The sequence below is a fragment of the Drosophila elegans genome, unplaced genomic scaffold, assembly GCF_018152505.1.
Source record: "Drosophila elegans isolate 14027-0461.03 unplaced genomic scaffold, ASM1815250v1 contig_208, whole genome shotgun sequence".
NCBI lineage: Eukaryota > Metazoa > Arthropoda > Insecta > Diptera > Drosophilidae > Drosophila > Drosophila elegans.
The window spans coordinates 9437062-9454647 of record NW_024545578.1 but is presented as its reverse complement, the minus strand read 5'-3'; the positions used below and the strand labels follow the sequence as shown (position 1 = coordinate 9454647).

Here is a 17586-nt window from a genome sequence, read left to right as displayed (position 1 = left end):
GGGAAAATTGATTTTCCCTACCTGGCTACCGTGGCCCTCCTTGTTTCTGTCTTTATTTTTGTTTCCCTGCCCCTGCCCTGCAAAGTCAGCAATAAAGTTCAAATGAAGCAAGTCGCCATTAAGTTATGCGGCCTTAGTTGCCCCAACTCAGTCCCTCCGCTTTTTCGAATTTGTTTCGTGTTCTACGGCTAAATAAGTGGCCGCATAAATCGCCAAAGGATACGGAATGTAATGCTGTGGAATAAATGCTCAAAACAATAAAGGTAAGGGCACAATAGTGGGCTATCACAGAACGAGAGAGTGAGATATTAAAGTTCATTTCAGGATCCTTTCCTATCCATTCCTTGCCAGCTGGAAAAAACCTCGGCGCCCCAAACTGTGCTGCGGTTTTAGTTGCATTTGACTTTGCGGTTTGACGTTGCGTTGCGTTCGCTTGTTGTTTTGTATGTTTTTATGTGTTTTTTTGTTGTATTTGTTGTATTTTTGCCCCCGCTGCAGCACACGCAACAGCTTTTTGTTCACACTTTCGCCTGGCAAAACAATTTTCCTCCCAAATCTGGCCAGAAAAGTGGGGAAAAGTCGAGTGGAGTGGCTGTTGGCTGTTGGCGTCGCCTGCCCCGCATGCATTGCGGTTTCTGTTGCATAATTATTATGTTGCGGTTACTGTGCCTTCATGCCCCATGCCCCCCCGTTGCCGCCTTATCCTGTGTTGTTGCTGTTGCTGCAGAAGCATTTACCTTGTTTGTGGTTCGCTGAGCGCTGGCAACAGTTTTTCAGGACCTGAAATTGCTTTGGTCTGGTTTTAAATCTTTGACGGTGCAGTTTATTTAGGCGGTTAATGGTACATTTTTCTGTGAGCCCCACTTTAACGAGTTTTAAAGTGAAATTTGCGGGCAATCGGGCAATGATTTGATGCTAAAAGTAATTGAATTGAAATACAGAGACAATGGCTTTTAGCCATATCCCAACTTCTGGGTTAAATTCCAATGTTGTTAGAGAGTTTCCCTTTTGACATGGGTCTGGGGTCGTCCGGTATGCTAAGAATATTTTCGCCTTCGTCCCTTTAGATCCTTGAAAAGGACGCGGGGGAAAATAGTAAATAACAACAAACAGCAGAAGGGCAAACTGACAAGACAGGAAGTTGCCCAGCAACAAGAACAGCAACATTTTTTGGCTGCGCCCGGCAAATGTTACACAAAACCCCGGGGAAGGGGGTAAAGGGTGAGCCGCCGTAGTGACTATTTGGCTTGTCCATGCTCAGGCTGCTTCTTCGTCTGTTGGTGTCATTTGTTAAAGAGGCTTGTCAACATGCCTTATAACAAGCTGGCTCGGACTTCAGGCCCAGAGACCCATTGTAAATTGGGAGGGGCGAAGAAAGTTTTTGGCCGAAAAAGCAGCCAGGGCAACCGGGCCAAAAGCAATAATATTTTAGCTTTTGTTATAGGTTTGGCTCTCGCTTTCAGATCGTGTAAGCTGTAGCTGTAGTTGTAGCTGTAGCTGCTGTGTTTGTGGTGTTTCGGTTTGTTTGTTGTTCGTATTTTGTAGCATACTTTTGTGCACTATTTGCACAGCACTTGTACAAAACTAGAGACGAAACGAAAGCTTTGGCTTTGACGTTGGCGTTGGCTTTTCAATTTGCCAGAGACATTTGTTTGCCTGTGTACACAAAATATTATTTTCTTAATTGGTGTTTATTGTGTGTCAGACGCACACACGCACACACACACCCTCCATGGAGCCATAAAAATGTCAGCAATGCGACCATATCTTTTAAATTTTACCCCAAAATTTGTGCCTTGTTGAAACTTAATTCTCATTTGACCTTTTCGCTTACATTCTCCCCTCGTTTTGCATTCAGTCAATTTGGACAGCCCTTCAAATGACACAAAAAGATGCACATTTAGCAACCATATCTTGTCCACTGGCAAATTGCTTATGAAATTGCAATTTGAGCTCACTCCGGGCACTGATTTTTATTTAATTTGGCCTGCAGTGCCGGTCCCACATCACAGCCGGATGGTCAGTAAAAAATATATATCACATTACACGTACGGGGAGCACTGGGAGCTACTGTTTTGCATACGGTATTTGTTGGGCCATGAATTCGTTTGGACTCTCGAAATGTTATTTACTGAAGTTGCAAATCCTCAAAATGCCTCAGGCCTGGCGGGCCGAAAGTTTTGTTGTTTATCAACTGGCAAAAGGTAGTCGAAAGTTCTCCTCATTTTTCCATACGAAAATCAAGAATAATGGTCCCATCGGGCATTCCGGACTACGTGTTAGAGTCCTTGTGTTAGAGTGTGTCCTGGGATACACTCCAAAAAGTCTATATGATTTGTATGCAAAGTGCCGGGGCTCATGCCTGGTCGAGTTCAATTTCAGCCGTTTGGGGGGCAGTTTTTCGGGTCACAGTTGTGTGTGTGTGTGTTTGTATTTTGTGTTTGTGTTTGTGTTTTGCCGTACTCGTAGTTGGCCATATTGATAAGTTCTGCCAGCGACCGATTTGATTAGACATGCTGGTCAAAGTTTTGGGCAAAGCCACACACACATAGTACCCACTCTGCGCAAATAGTTTCGGAACGACATTAGCTACCTACTGGCCAGGACATCATATGTTGCATTTGGATGAGTTTATTTGATTTCTTCTGCCATCTCTCCCGAGGTGCATTCAACTGCGAGTGTCGTGCCGCAAATGCAATTTTCTTCCCAGTTCCATAGCTCATAGCACTACTCACTCACTCACTCACTCAGTCACTCACCGTCCTAGAACCATGTGCACATGCATCAAACAAATTCGATAGCCTTGCCATCGCATAATAAGCGTAAACGTTGGCTAACAAGATTCATGCTACGCTTTTGCGCCCTAGAGGCAAACAAGCAATGGCCATCAGTCGACCAGGGGCGCACTCAGGGGCCACCTCATTGCCATCCTGCGATCCTGGGTATCCTGTCAGCCAGCCCACCCATCCTTGCAATCCTGCCAACAAATGACTATGACGCGACCGGTGGCCAGCGAATGTCGCGCGCTTAATGCAACTTTGTTGCCGATGCTGATGCTGATGCTGATGCCGGTGCTGAACCCTGGATACCATCGTACTATCCCAGTACGATGGGTTCTTCTGGTCAGCAGCGATTGAAAAATCCCACTAGGGCGTTTTTAATTGGATTTTAAAATACTTGTCCCATGCAGGAGGAGCCGTGGCAGCATCAGGCATCACAGGCAGAGGAGAGGACCTGGTCCAGCCTGTTTCAGCCTGGCCATAACATGAGCCTGCCCCTCCCGGCGGCAAGCGACAAGGCCAACATATCGACCAAAACCCCATTCACAGTTTTGTGATGCTGGATTGGGTGGTGGGCTGAGGGGCTGAGGGGCCTCAACACGCTCGTTATCCTTGTTTCCTGCTGTAGCTGCTGCTTCTGCTGTTCCGATGTCCCCATGTCCTGCTGCCATTGCTCCTGGCCCTGCTGCTGCTGCTGCTGCTGCTGCTGCTCTTTCTCCTGCCGCTGCTGCTGCTGCGCAATTTGGTTACGTGTTTGACCGGCGGCGATTTTTCATGGCAAGGCATTTTTTCGGTGGGGGTGGGTGGTGGGGTTTGCAGCACTGGGGTTTCCCATACATTAATGGCATTGCAAATTTGTATTGCAAATGTGCAAGTTGTGGCCAAGCATGAGTGCGACGGAACCCCCACTCACTTCTGCCATAAATTTAATCGCATGTGTTTTCCCCCCAAAAAATCTCGTGCAACTCAATTGTCGCAGCATACACTTTTTTGATCTGATCTGGCTAGCAGGTGGAAAAGTATGGCAAAGGTCATGGGATTGCACTCATAAGCGGGATAAAGCGATAGCTGCTGGAATGAAATATACTTACGCTTTAAGAAGTCTCTTTAAGTCACAAGTTTCTTAAAAGAGACGACAACTTTGCTTTACTATAATTTTAATGACGGCTCAACTTTTGCATTAGCATTAGCATATTTGATTAAAAAGTGTCATTAGGCTCGACTCCGTCACAGCTCTCCAGCAGCTGGCTGGCTCATTTCACGCTTCACCGGAAGTTGCACAAGACGCTAAAAACTTGGCGCACTTGCTCACATTTTAATTTCAACTAATTGCCGAGAATCAGGGAATCTTCTCGCTACCTTCTCCTCGTTCTGGCCGTTAAGTAATTAAGGCGTTGCACTTTGTTTGGCTTTGCGAAAATGAACGCGAGAGTGTTGTCCTCTGAATGTCCTGCAACAACCTGTGCTCCAGCACTAATTTTTAAAACTGTTGTCCGTTGACTTGACTTGATTTGTATGTAGATTCAATTTAGCCGCTTCCAGATCAAAGAAAAGTTGTGTCGGATTTGGACTTGGCCATCCTGAGTCACCTCTTTCGCTGACTAATTTGCCTTTAATTAATATAATGAGTCCAAGTTTGACAATTATCTGTGATGTTAAGCGACTGCCTGGAAAGGGTAAATAACCAAATGGTTTCCGAGAAAGTCAACCAAGTCGAACTTCAGTCAAAGACATACAATTAGCTGACTGGCAATAAATCCGCACTGTTTGTTCACGATGCTAATGAATGTCCAACTTTGGGGCAAGGCAAATGAAACTTTTCCATAAATACGAAATGAGATATAGAACTTACGCACTTGCGAACAGCTAAGTGATGTAACAATGGCAACATTTATAAAGCTTTTTCTGATATCTTTCTCGGGGCCCTCTTGTTAGAGGTGTTCGAACATTTTAAGCCCGTACGGCCCCCCGGAAAAAGTTTACTTTTCCCAAAGTTATGCCAAGAAAAATACATTTCACATAAAGCGAAAAAAGCGAAAAAAAAGCCTTCCAAAAATATACAGAAAAAACAAAACAAACACAAAAGAAACAATGAGAAAAAAAGGACACAACAGCTAACAAAATGAAAAAAGGAAAATCAACTTTGATTTAAGTTTACAAAAATGCTTAGCAATTGCCTTGCTTTTTTAACTTTTTGTGTTGTGTTTGTTGTTTTTTGTTTTTTTTTTTCCATTTCGTTGTTCTCTTTCATTTTTGTTTCAGCTGTGTGGATTAACTGGCAACAAAATATTTTATTTTTTATTGCTTAGCAGCGCTGATTTGCACTCTTGTGTCAGGACCAACCCCCTGCCCTCTCCAATTCAGGGTCTCCTTTTGGATGGGATAGGGAAAATTCTGGATTTTGTTGTCACTTCAACACACAAAACATAAAATACACAAGAGTCGCGTCGAGTCGGGCCGAAACAAAAATCCACTTGAATTTTTTACACTTTATTTTTTGTACATTTGCAACAAGGCGAATAAAAAGGAATTTTCCCTTTTTCGCTGTTGCTCTTCGCGCTGTTTGCACGCGAAATTTGTGCTTGTGCTTGTCTGCCTTTCGGCTTGTCAGCTCGCATGTTGCATGGTTTTAGGCGGGATTTGTTTTCCCGCACCCCCAATTTAAACTCCCATCCCCATCCCGCAGCGATTTCCGCCCTCTCAGAATATAGCGTCAACTACAAAGGGGCAGCAGGAGCAACAGCTACAGGCCCAAGCCACAATTTGGACACCCATCCTGTCCGAACTGAGGGTTCGGCACCAAGTCCGGGAATTAGACATTTGGCAGGGTTTTCAGACCGTGGATGCCCATCCCAGAAGGCCTGGCCTTCTGCTGGAGGGTCTTAATTTTGCAGCATTGTTGATGTTTTGCGTTGAGAACAGAAACTGAAACAGAATCAGAAACAACAGTTGAAGAGCCGTAGAGCAAGGGTTAAGCTAGGCCTTAATTAATTCCTTGGCGGCAGGGTACTGAAAGGTACTGAATAATCGAGCACAGACATTCTAGATACATAAGAAATCAGTGGTTTTTAGCTTGTAAAAACAGAGTTTCAATTCAAACGTATTTTAAAAGGCAAAAAAATTGGTTATTTTCTTGCTTTCGTGCCCTTCCCTTTTAAATCTATAAAAATAAATACCAATCAGACAAATCAAAATAATAACATCACTCATTTAAATCGAACCATTATTAAGACAGGCCAAACCGAGCCTTTCATTTAATTTAAATTAAATTTGTATCGAATTGTAACTGATATGCAATCAATTAAAACTCAAATAACTCACATTCATTAAAGTAAAATAGATTTGAATATTTGATTTTATATCAAATTACCCAGGCAAATGCAACAACTAGCCATAAATGTGAGCTGTCTATATACAAACGAAATTTACCTCTCTTAATTTGTTCTCAATTTACAAATGTAAAACAATACTCGAAGCCATCGAGTATAACCGCATTTTTAAATCGTTTCCAAGCACCGGCTTACATGTGGCATAAGCCACGTTTATTCGAGACCCCTGCCGCTTGCAAAATACTTACTTTTTGTGGTTATTACTGTATATTAAATTAGCATAAATGATTTTTAATAATTATGCCATTGAAGCCGGGGCCCTTCGCAAAACCACTCCAGCTGCTCGCGCGCTCTATTGAGAGCCCCTCCCTTCTCACCGAACAGCCGGCACACAAATTACAATATAATGAGCGAGCAAGTGCAGCATTTTTATTATTATAATTTTTTTTTTCATTTTTCGGTTCAGTTTGAATTTTACATTCCATCCAGTATGCGGCGAACGCAGGCCGACTATTATTTTTATATAATGGGCGTTGATGGGCGCCGAATCCGAATCTGAATCTGAATCCGAATCCCATGTCGATGTTGATTTTCATGCAAGAGTGCACGAAGCGATTCTTGCAAAAATGTTTTTTAATTGCACTTAAAATTTTATTTAAATGCCTGGCACACATGCCGAGCCAACGCAGCTGTAGCCACATCTCTCGAATCGGTGTTTATGGAATGTTTGCTGATCTTTAAATTCAATATTCAGTGGCGAACGAGTGCCATGCCAGAAGTCAAGTGGTTTTCACACAGAACAAATAAGTCGCCTTTATAGTATAAGCATAGAGTAAATAATTTCCATACTTTTGCATAATTACTAATCAACGTGTATGTTTCATTTGCAGGCTGCGCTTTCGTCAAATTTGGTTCGCAGCAGGAGGCCCAGTCAGCAATAACCAACCTACACGGAAGTCAAACTATGCCGGTAAGTGGAAGAGTCCCAAAATCACTCTGGGGTTAAACGAATTTGATTGTACTCGTGATGGTTTCCCACGACGCTTTCTGAAAATTAGAAAATTGGGTTCTGGCCACGGCTTTGCTTTGCTTTGCTTTTCCACAGCACATGATGATGGCACTTGTGTGCGAATAATACGAAAATAATGAAATTTCAAACCTGAAGTATGCGTACTCAAGTTGTAGCTGTTGTTGTTGCTGAATCTCATCGTTGAAAAGTACTTAGCAAACTTCATTTAAGCTACAAGTGCCCGTTGGCCCCCGGGGTTGGCACGATTTATAAATAAAATTAGAATTAAATTAAATGCCGTATTATTATTTTTCCTTTTATGCCGCACTTCAATGGCAAATCAAGAAGCTCGTTCTACTCTAATTTTCTAAAAAAGAAAATAAAAAGAGAATGAAAAAAAAGAAAATAAATCAAAATAGCTTTTGGCCTGGGAGAAGAGAAACCCGAATAGAAATACAGCGAAGGCAACGAAGGTTTCCCGCCAAGTGACTTCATTATGCTTGAATTTCGTAAGGAATCACCATATATAGCCAAGACTGCGGCCGGAGAGCTATATACATGTATATATATATATATATATATAGACGAAGCCGTAGCTCTATGACAACGTAGCCCGGGAATTATTTCGTCTTTTTTCTTGGCTTGCCGCTTGCGAAAAATAAATGAAATTTGCATGACACTTGAGTTATTTTGCACGTAAATTGCTTCTTTTGACAAACAAACAAGCAAATACACAAACCAGCTGCTAGGGGTGTGGGTGTGGGTGTGGGTGTTGGAAGTGGTAGTGGTAGTGGTAGTGGCTGAAACGCTGCCATTGTTGTATTTTCGGTGTTTACAGCCAGGCATTCGGTGCAATCCCAAGTCTTCTCCAAGTCCCAGTTCCAGTTTTATCCTCATCCCTTTCTTCACTCTTCACTCTTTTAGCAAACGAATTTTACATTTCGGGTTTTGTGTGTTTGCGGGCTGCTCCGCTCCATCTGCCTCCCTCAAGTCGACAACTCGTTGGCGCATTTAAATTCAAATTCAAATATTGTTGATGAAATTTGTTGCTTAATTTGCAATTTAGATGCGTTTTTAAACAAACGCCGCGGCGCTTCCACAGAAATCATGTGTTTACTTGGGCGGAAGTTGATGATGATGATGATTACTCTCCTTAGAATGTGGCAAAAGTGGGTACCCGAAATCAATGACACTTGCCGCTGGCCAAAAGTTACACATTCTGCGGACTACGGACTTGCCAATTGCCAAACAAATACGCACTGGCGAAAACTTCAAAAATATATAGCCGCAAGTGAGGCAAACACACAAATAAATAGCGACGGTACCCAATTCGAGTCAAAGGCAAGTGCAAACAGAGCGGCTTAAGTCAATTTCAATTTCAAAACGAAACCGTCACATTTTATAGCTGATTGCAGTCGATACACAGCAAAATCAAAGTACAGCCCGAGGCAAATTTAATCGATCGATTGATGGGTGGATGGATGGATGGATGGGAAAAGGGGAGCGGCAAAAAAAAGGGCTGTTCAATTTAAGATGAAATCAGTGTAAATTGCTATTTACCAGAAACATTTCCATAATTTGTGTCTACCATTCAGACTTTTTCGACATCAGCAGGGATATCCATCCGCTGGAGGCCTACAGCCAACTGCACTTTACCTCCAATTACGCCGGAATGCCTCATACTTCATTCCCATTTCTCACCTTTTGCCCCGAGCGTTACACGCTTGAAATGTCTGACCCCCCTGACCTGGCCAAGAACATGGAGGACCAACAACACAGCTGCCATTTTTCACCTGGCCAATTTTTAAGATGAGCAAGACGACGCTGGCAAATTGCTGCCCCGCCCTGCTTTGAAGGAAAAAAAAGTGCTGCAAAGCAAGTTGTACATTTTCCTACTTGCTTTTTTAATTTTAAGAGCAAGTAGCTCTTTTTTTTACCTGCCTGCATTAAGCATTTTAATGTCAGTTTCGCCCCCAAACCCCCCACCCCGACCCACTAACCCTCTACGCGGCTGTAATTGCAATTTGGCATTACGACTGCGGTGCGGAAAAAGGGGAGCGGTAATTAGCGCAAAACGACGCCAGCTGCTGTGTTGTATAAAAATTTTTAGCTACTACGATTTTTCCTCCGCCAGGCACATATATACATTAATTATATGGCCAAGTGCAGTGGTATAGAGTGGAGCGGAGCGGAGTGGAGTGGAATGGAGTGGAGTAGAGGGTTGCCCGAAGGGGCCCCGAATTGATTGCCTACCTGCAGGCGTCAAAGTTGCGCCAGACAAAACCGCAAGTTAATTTTAAGCTTAACAAAGTCCACTTCCCCCATATATACATACGTACGTCTGCTGCCGCCCCCTTTGGCTTTCATGTTGATGTACCACAGAAAGCTTTTAAAAAACGAGATGCAGAGGAAGAACATTTTTTGATTACGCCAAACCTTAAGCAGCTTATGAACGCCCCCGGTCCACGAATGGACCAAGCGCTCATTAAAAAGGAATTTGCAGGGCGCAAAATGGATGGACCAAGGACCAGGAACAGGAACAGGACGAGAATGGTGTTGACCACCTTCTCATCCTCATTTTCATTCGACTTCTCATCCCCCTCACACGTTTGCTCCCTTGTTAATCTCTTGGCACTCAACATGTTATAAGTCGCTTTTAGTGCGGTTGGCAAACGTTTTCTAAATGCAAAAAAATACAAACACACACACACACACACAGTGTGGGGGAAACAGAGCGAAAAAAGTTTACAGTTTACAGTTGTAAACAATAATTTCGTATTCACTCAACACCCAAACACACACACACACGCCGCCATTTGCATAAGCCGCTGATGCGATTTTTTGCTGTCCGTGCTGTGTGGGCACAGCTTAGAAGTGGGCGTGGCCCGAACTCTTGTTAATGAAAGCGCGCGCATGCATTAAAGCTGCCTTTGGTTCTAAATGCTTTTGATTGACGAAGCGCAAAAGCCGCACAACATGCAACGCAACAACAGTCGGTAAAAATGGAGCGAGCATTAAATTTAAAATAAAAACTGTCACCTTCGGTGAAAAGGGCAGCCAAGCCCGTAAATAAATTATTTAAGTTACGAACAGTGTCACTGCGAATGAGGACACACTATACAGTCCCGCACCTTTGACAGTGTCGAAATTTCGTATAAATTAGTCAATTAGCATTTCTATTTTTATTTGTTCAGTTGGGGCGGGGCACCAAAAGCAAACTGGTGGGAGAACCACAAATAGTGGCCAATACCGCGGTTGCAGACCCTTGTCACACCTTGCCAAGGGGAGAAACACATGTTCCCAGCCAGTGAACGCAGTCATCATCATCATCATCAAAGACATTCTTTCTCGCAGCTTGCTGGGTGCGCATTTAAATTTCAAATTAATTTCTCGCCATGTGAAGCAAACAAAAAAGAAAGATTGAAAGAAATAAGAAATCTGCAAGCTGACAACGCTCTCACACACACATACACACATAGCAGAGTGCCAGATAAATACGGGGAAAGTCCGCGCTGTCCCAAAAAATGATATGCGAAGCTCTGCCACCTCCACCTCCCTTCCAACCCATCAAACCTGTTTTCACAGTCATTTCGCAGAACGGGCGCCGTAAAATATGCAAAAGAAGAAACATTTTTGCGCGCAGCTCGTCTCGCAGCTCGCTCCATTTTTTCTTCTCCTACTTTGGCCGACTCCTTGGTCGTTTTGTTTGCGCTGCTCATGGCTGGATTGACGCAACATATGCCATATGCCATATGCCAGTGCCAGTGCCAGCGTCGAATGTTGTGCGACTGCTGCCACTGTTGTTCTTCTCGCTTTTTGTTTTCCTTTCCTCAGTGTGTGTGTATATGTGTTATGTGTGTGTGTGTCTCGCATCAATTATGCTTTTATTTATACAACAATTTTCGTTCTGCTGGCCGTTCAATTTTCGTCAGCAGTCGTCGACGGGCAGAACGAACAAGTCGAATGAGCGCTGCCTTAATGCGACTTGACAAAAATGGCGCCCAACGTGGGACAGTGCTGCGGCTGCTGTGCCGTACAAAAATGGCGCCCAACGGGAGGCAGAGCTGAGGCTGCTGTTTTATATGGAGGGAATGGGGCAGCGGGCGTTTCTTCTTAACGCTTGAGCAACGCCCACACACACGCAAACTCACATCGCACCTTGACGCTTCAAGCTGACGACCAAGAGAGCGTTGCTGTTCTGGCCTGGCTTTCTATTTTAATTCACACGCCATTGTTGCTCAGCGCCTAAAAGAAGACGAGGCGAAGTTGAATTTCTAATGTGCAGCAGCTGCTAACAATGGAAGTGGGGAATCGGTGGCAGGTGGACGGGGTGTATGGGGATTGACGGGGGAAGGGCAGACCTGATTGTGTTTTGGCTGCTTGTTCCTGCTGTTAGTTGTTGTGTGGATGGGTGCGTGTGTTGGTTATACGTGGGTATTGTATTCTTCTTTCTAAAGCATACTTATGTGCGCGTTTAAGCAATTTTTAAATCGCTGTCGTGCCTGTGTGGTAACGGTCGAATAACAAGCGCCGCCACCTTAGAAGTGGCAAAAAAAATGGAGGCGGAATTTTCATGAGATTGTGGGTGTCGGAAACCTTATAAGTGAAAATTTAAGCCACCTAAATTGGGATATTTAAGGTAAAATAGGCAGCAATTTTGGTCAGTGAAGAATACTGACTAGACGAAATATCATATATAATATTGTTTATTATAATTTATGTGACAATAGTGCAATATTGAGAGAATCATCGATCTTAAACTAGATTAACCCGGAGACAAGTTACACATCTAATTTCTAGCAGCTTAAAACTTGTGTGCATTTTTTATACAGACCAACTAGAGACATAAATCATGGTTAGATCGGCAAAGCCTGGTCGACTCATCCACCACTAAATCATGCTTGATGTTTAACATATTAGACACATGCACAGGGTGGCTAACGTCTCTCCTCCCACACCGTCTTAATATTGATTTGCAGCCAACCTGATATCCAGTCGCTCAGTCGATGAGCCCACCCTCTCAGCTTTCAGGCTCCATCAATTTCAATTTCGCTCCAGCGGCAAATCCAAACAACGCCTGCCTCATACAATTTCTGCCACAGCCTGCAGACAGGCAGGTCCTTCCATCTCAACCTCAACCCTCTCATCACAGCTTTCGCCATTCGCCGTTCGCCGTTCGCCTTTGCATCGGCCATCGGCATCGGCGTTTTTCGGTAAACTAATTTTCTTGCTCAATATCTTGACAGTGAAATTGGCACGCGGCCGTGTTGCCAATCAAAACCCACACACGGGGGGGTGAAGAGAAGCAGCTTGCCAGGGTATAGCATAATTCTGAGTCCTCACCTGTTTTGCTATTGACATCACGTTCCATGGTCCAGAAGCAGGACCCTTCCTTGCCAAGGATGCCGACTCTTAGCGTTAACTCAGGGCAGAGTGGACATAAATTTCTGGTTTTTAGTCGCCGGAAATTGAAGCGAAATGTCCTGGCAGTGCAACTTCTTTAAGGCGAATCTCGCATTTCCTTGCCACATAAAAGAATCACTGGTAATGGCTTTCTTCTGGGGGCTTTCCGCTCATAAAACGAAGTCATGGCAGCTAAAAGCACAAAACTTCCGGCCTTTTTGTGTCCGAATGCGCGTGCATCATTAAAAGCGACATCGGGCCGTGTTGTTAGCCCAAAAAAAGCAAAACAGTGTGCAACATAAAGAAAGAGCTGCAGCTGCGACTGTCTTTCCCTGCGTGTTATAAACAATTTTAATAGACTTGCTTAAGGGCAAACATTTGCAGGTGACTCCGCCTTACCCGCCTTACCCGCCTTACCCTCCTTTCGAAACATTGTGAGTTTGCAGCTGCTGCAGCTCCATCATCACTGATGGTCCCCCATTGTCTTTTGCATTTCTTCGTCTGTTTCGGCTACGTGCCGCACTGCATTTGCACTGCGCTCCTCCGTTTCATGCGGCGGATACTTAATTTAATGCACGTCTGTTTGCATAAACCCAAACCTTATTGAATCGACGTCCCGACGAAGCAGCATCCAGTTTCCAGCTTCCAGCTTGCAGCTTGCAACTTGCAGCAGAGCATCATCAATGTATGGGCACGTTCGGGCGCCAGCGAATGATGAGCAAACTTCAATTCGCCAGCCCGCCTCCGGAGTCGTCTGCCGCATAAACTTTAATGAGCCACACGAACTGGCCACGAGAAATTGAATGCTGACGTGATTTTCGGCACTAGCCGGTTGGGAAAAATTCAAGGAAATGTCTGAGGAAACTCCCTTTTGCTTGGCTTTGTTTGTTGCATACCTTGAGGCGCTGTCAACCATTTGGCTTTTGCATTTGCCTTTCATTTCGAGGAGCGGAAAACCCTTTCTCTCTTTAGGATAAAAAAAATCCCCCCCAGGAGACGGCTGCTTTAGATTTCTATCACACATCCAAGGGTTTGAGTTTGGGTTTGGGAAGGCAAACACTTCAAGCCAAAAGGGAAACCGGGCCCAGCCTTCTTCCGCTTTACGTGCCAATGATGACAATTGGTTTTCTTTCTTTCCCTGGTCTCGCGGCTTCGATTTCTGCAATTTCTTCGTTTCGTTTCGTTTCGTTTGGTTTGGTTTCCTTTTCGGTGTTTTTGTTTTGCACGTCGTCGTCAGTTTTTCGCCGCTTGTCTACAATTTCAATAAAATTTTATTAACGAATTCCGGCGAATGGTCGGCGGAATCGGAATCGCAATCGAAATCGGCGATGACAAGGCAAGGAAAAGCAGGGCAGACCAGACCAGACCAGACTGCACAGACTGTGGGCACTTTTATACCTCCGCCTCGAATCGATATTATTATTACAATAACAACAGCTGGAGACGGGAGTGGAGAGGGGGTAGGAACTGTAGCAATTGCCTGTCAGCATTGTACTTGTCGATTTTGCAGCTTACTTTGCTGGCATTGCATACTTTTAAGGCGCTTTGACAATTCTTTTTATCTGCGCCCAGGACGATGCCAAGGACTTGGCTTGTTTGTTTGTCATTTACGCCGCCTCAGAGCCCCCGCCCCTCCATCCCCTCCTAGCACTCCCCTGGCACTCCGCTGGCGGTTTGGGCCAAGTTGAAAGCCCGCAGTTCAATTCTCAATGGCGCAGCAGTTTTTCTTTCCTTCTAATGGCAGCGTTTCCGCTCCTTTCCCGACGTCTACGTCGTTGAGTTTGTTTTTCTCCTGCCCGCCTGGTCGCCCCCACTCGTTTTTTTTAGTCGCCGCCCAAAAGTTGACATCAATTTTTGTTCAATTTTATTATTTTCATCTTCATCTTCACAGCGCAAAATCTATAATTGTATTTATGTCAACGTTCTTTTTTTTTTTTTTACCCTGAATAGATGATGTGCTTAGGGTCTCCCTCAGTGGCTTTGGCATTATAATAATGACTTTGCTTTTGTGATAACGACTTACGGAAATGTTTGGGCATGTCATTAGCGTTTGCTAAGAAATTTGTCTTCGAACGATATTGTTAATAGACAGCAGGGAGGAGGTTTATTTATGGGGGCGCCAGCGTGTATGCAAAGCAGTAACTGGCTGCTATCGAAATTTATACGCAAAGTTATAAGTGCAATATAAATTAAATGTGTGTGCGGGAGGTGGTTGGGGGGGGTTAAGAGTAGCTGGAACAAAGACAACGTTGCATGAGTAATGTCGTCTTGAAAGCCCAGATATGCCCAATATGAAAGTGCAATCTTTTCGCTTAAGCCAGTAAACTTTTTCAACGCTCTCAGCCTAAGTCTAAACATTTTCGACTTTCAAGAGGGCCAGAGAAAACTTCCAGTGAAAAAAGGCAAACAAGCCCTGGCCAAAACTATCAACTGTAATCAAGTTCGGCTAGCCTGAAACTACCAACAAGAAGGCAAAATGAAAAAGCAAAAAGCTGCTAAAAGGCATTAGGCCAATGCACCTAAGGGCAGACTTTTGAGGGGGGTGAATGCTAAAGACGGAAGTCGGCAGACATTAGTGCCAAAAGTGCGTCACAAACAATATTTCCGTATCAGGCAGTGAAACTAAAACGGAGGCATAGCCTAGACACTTTTTAAGAGATTAAATTTTTCGGTCCTCAGTTGTTTTTCCCTTCCTTTTCAGTGTGTTTGTGTTTGTGTGTGTATCTGTGTGTGTCTGCCCTCCAACGAAACTGTAACGAAACATTACGGCCAAAAACACTCACACTCTCTCGCTGCATGCGAGCACATACAGGGAAGTTTTGCCAAACAACAATGCCGGATTTTAGATGGTAGGGGATTCGGGGCGGGGGAGGAGCGTTGGTAGGGTTGGTAGGGGATTCAGGACTGTGAAGGAACCTGCAACTAAAATAGCCAGCAGCATTTTTGCGTTTGCGTTGTTTAAACATGCGCAAAGTTCAGGGTTTTGAACTTTTATCAAACATACGGCAAGCTAAAACTGATGGGGAGTTGGTAGCTGGGAGTTGGGAGTTGGGCCAAAAACCCAAGAGCAAGGCGAGACGTGCAGCATACTTTCGGGATGGTCCAAAAATCTATATCGTCCTGGCAAGCTCTACCAAGCTCTACCCCAAACTAGTGAGGATGTAAAAGCAACTATCAGCGCCCTGGGGCCCGGTCTCTTGTTATTCCAGCTTGGCTCGCTTCCTTTTTGGTAGATAGAACAGCCGAAAGGACATTAAGGAAATTACCAAAATTAGTAATAGCATATAAATTACTCAACCGGTGGATGGGGCTCTCAAGAATTTTGCAATAGATAGAAATTAAAATTTTACCCTACGCATTTGTCAAGGCATAAATATTTCATGAGACTCGCGGCTGTTGCCGCAAAAAACTTGACAGCTGTCAAAACTTCGAGCGCTTCCTGCCTCTCTAGTGTCTGTTTGAAATTTACATTGCATACATTAGGGCGACTCTGCCAGTTTCGGCCTTCAATTTTCATTAAAACCAACTAAACCAGGAGAAGCAGCAACAGCTCCTCAGCTCCTTGACGACTGCCAGAAGTTGTCGTTGTCGTTGTCGCTGTCGTAGTCGTTGTCCTTGTGCTATTGCTGTGTCCTATTCCCTCCTTGGGCGCAACAAATAACGAATTTCACAGCGCAATCTTTTAATCCCAATGAACTGCGGAGATCCAGGAGATCGAGGTCCGTGTCCCTGTCTGCTGGCTGGGAAAAACAAACGTTGCAGGCATTTACTTAATCGACAAGGGATTAGGTCTGGCCAAGACCCATCCGCTTGCTTTGTTGCCATTTCGAGCGCTGCTTTCGTGCCCACTTTAAATTGAGAATTATTGTCGCAAACAGTGGCAGAGTGCGACTGTCTGGAATTGAGCATTGCCCGCCACCGCCACCGCCCCCGACCCCGCCCTCGCCGATAAGGATATATATTGTGTCTCACGCAGTTTGGACAGCTTTAATCTCGGCCCAAGCTGCGGACTGAGCGCGTACGTGCTTAATTTTGTTTGCACTTTTAAGCCAGCCTCAGCTTTGGCCAGATCCGGACTAGCCACGCCTGCAGTTGCCCAGTTGGCCTGCAAAAATCACGCACTGCCAGTGGGCTTCGATGGAGATGATGGTGATGGTGATGGTGATGGAGAATGGAGATGATGGTGAATGGAGAATGGAGAATGGGGTCCGCCGCATGCGCTTGGCCAGGGATTAGCGCTGATTGAAATTGCAAATGAAAATTTATTTTTACTGCGCTGGGGTCGAGACTCTTTTCCCCCCTGCAAAACGCTCAATGTTAGTTTAGCTTAGCTCTTGGTCAGGAAAACACACAAGAGGGGAGGAGGGGGCGGTGGGGACAAAAGTGAACCGCCTGCGGGCCGCCCTCCGTTCTATTAAAATTTAATTGAGTTACTGACATTTTATTTTTGTATAATTAAATTAAGCCCCAGCTTAGCGTTTGATTTTAATTTGTGCGACATTTGTCCGCTCAGTCGGCCCCTAACTGCCTGCCTGCTCTGCATTAATGTGTCACAGTCACAACAACAGATGCATATTCTCTCTCCACTCCCCTCCTCCCCCCTCAATTATATGGCCATAAATTTGTTTTGTATAAATATTAATGCGACGGCCGCAGGATTAGTTGCAGAAATTATGTTCGATGTTGTGTGTTTTTTTTTTTAACCGCTGCTGTTTAAAGCCTAGGCGCAGGCGTTGGCGCATAATTTATTGGCCAGCCAGCTAAACTGGTCAACTGAGTGGTGTCTGTTTGCACAGCTGTGTCCTGGCAGGAGCTTAACAAATTGATTGGCCATCGGAGGGGGGGAGGGAGAGTGGTGTGTTCTGGAGAAATTAATATTCCGCGATAGGAATCTTCAGTGATGCGGGGGCAAACTTTCGCTAATTAAGAAATACCGGGTCCAGTTTACTCAGTGGCTAACAATGTGAGGGAATGCGCTTCGCATTTGCCAGTCGGGGTTTCCTAAGCAAATATTAACCATCCGCCATGTAAGCCGCGCTTTCACCGTGCTCAGCCACTTTTTTAA

At 44.6% G+C, this 17586-nt stretch overlaps 1 protein-coding gene across 28 annotated transcripts in view; it reads left to right on the top strand.

The window, feature by feature from the left end:
- Nucleotides 1-17586, top strand: part of LOC108146594 (CUGBP Elav-like family member 4) — a 129551-nt gene that overhangs the window by 77640 nt on the left and 34325 nt on the right. For all 28 annotated transcript variants that reach the window (XM_041708334.1, XM_017272644.2, XM_041708339.1 and 25 more), the window contains one exon: nucleotides 7000-7079. In XM_041708334.1, the coding sequence (XP_041564268.1) occupies nucleotides 7000-7079 (80 nt within the window). The remainder of the gene's footprint in view (nucleotides 1-6999; nucleotides 7080-17586) is intronic.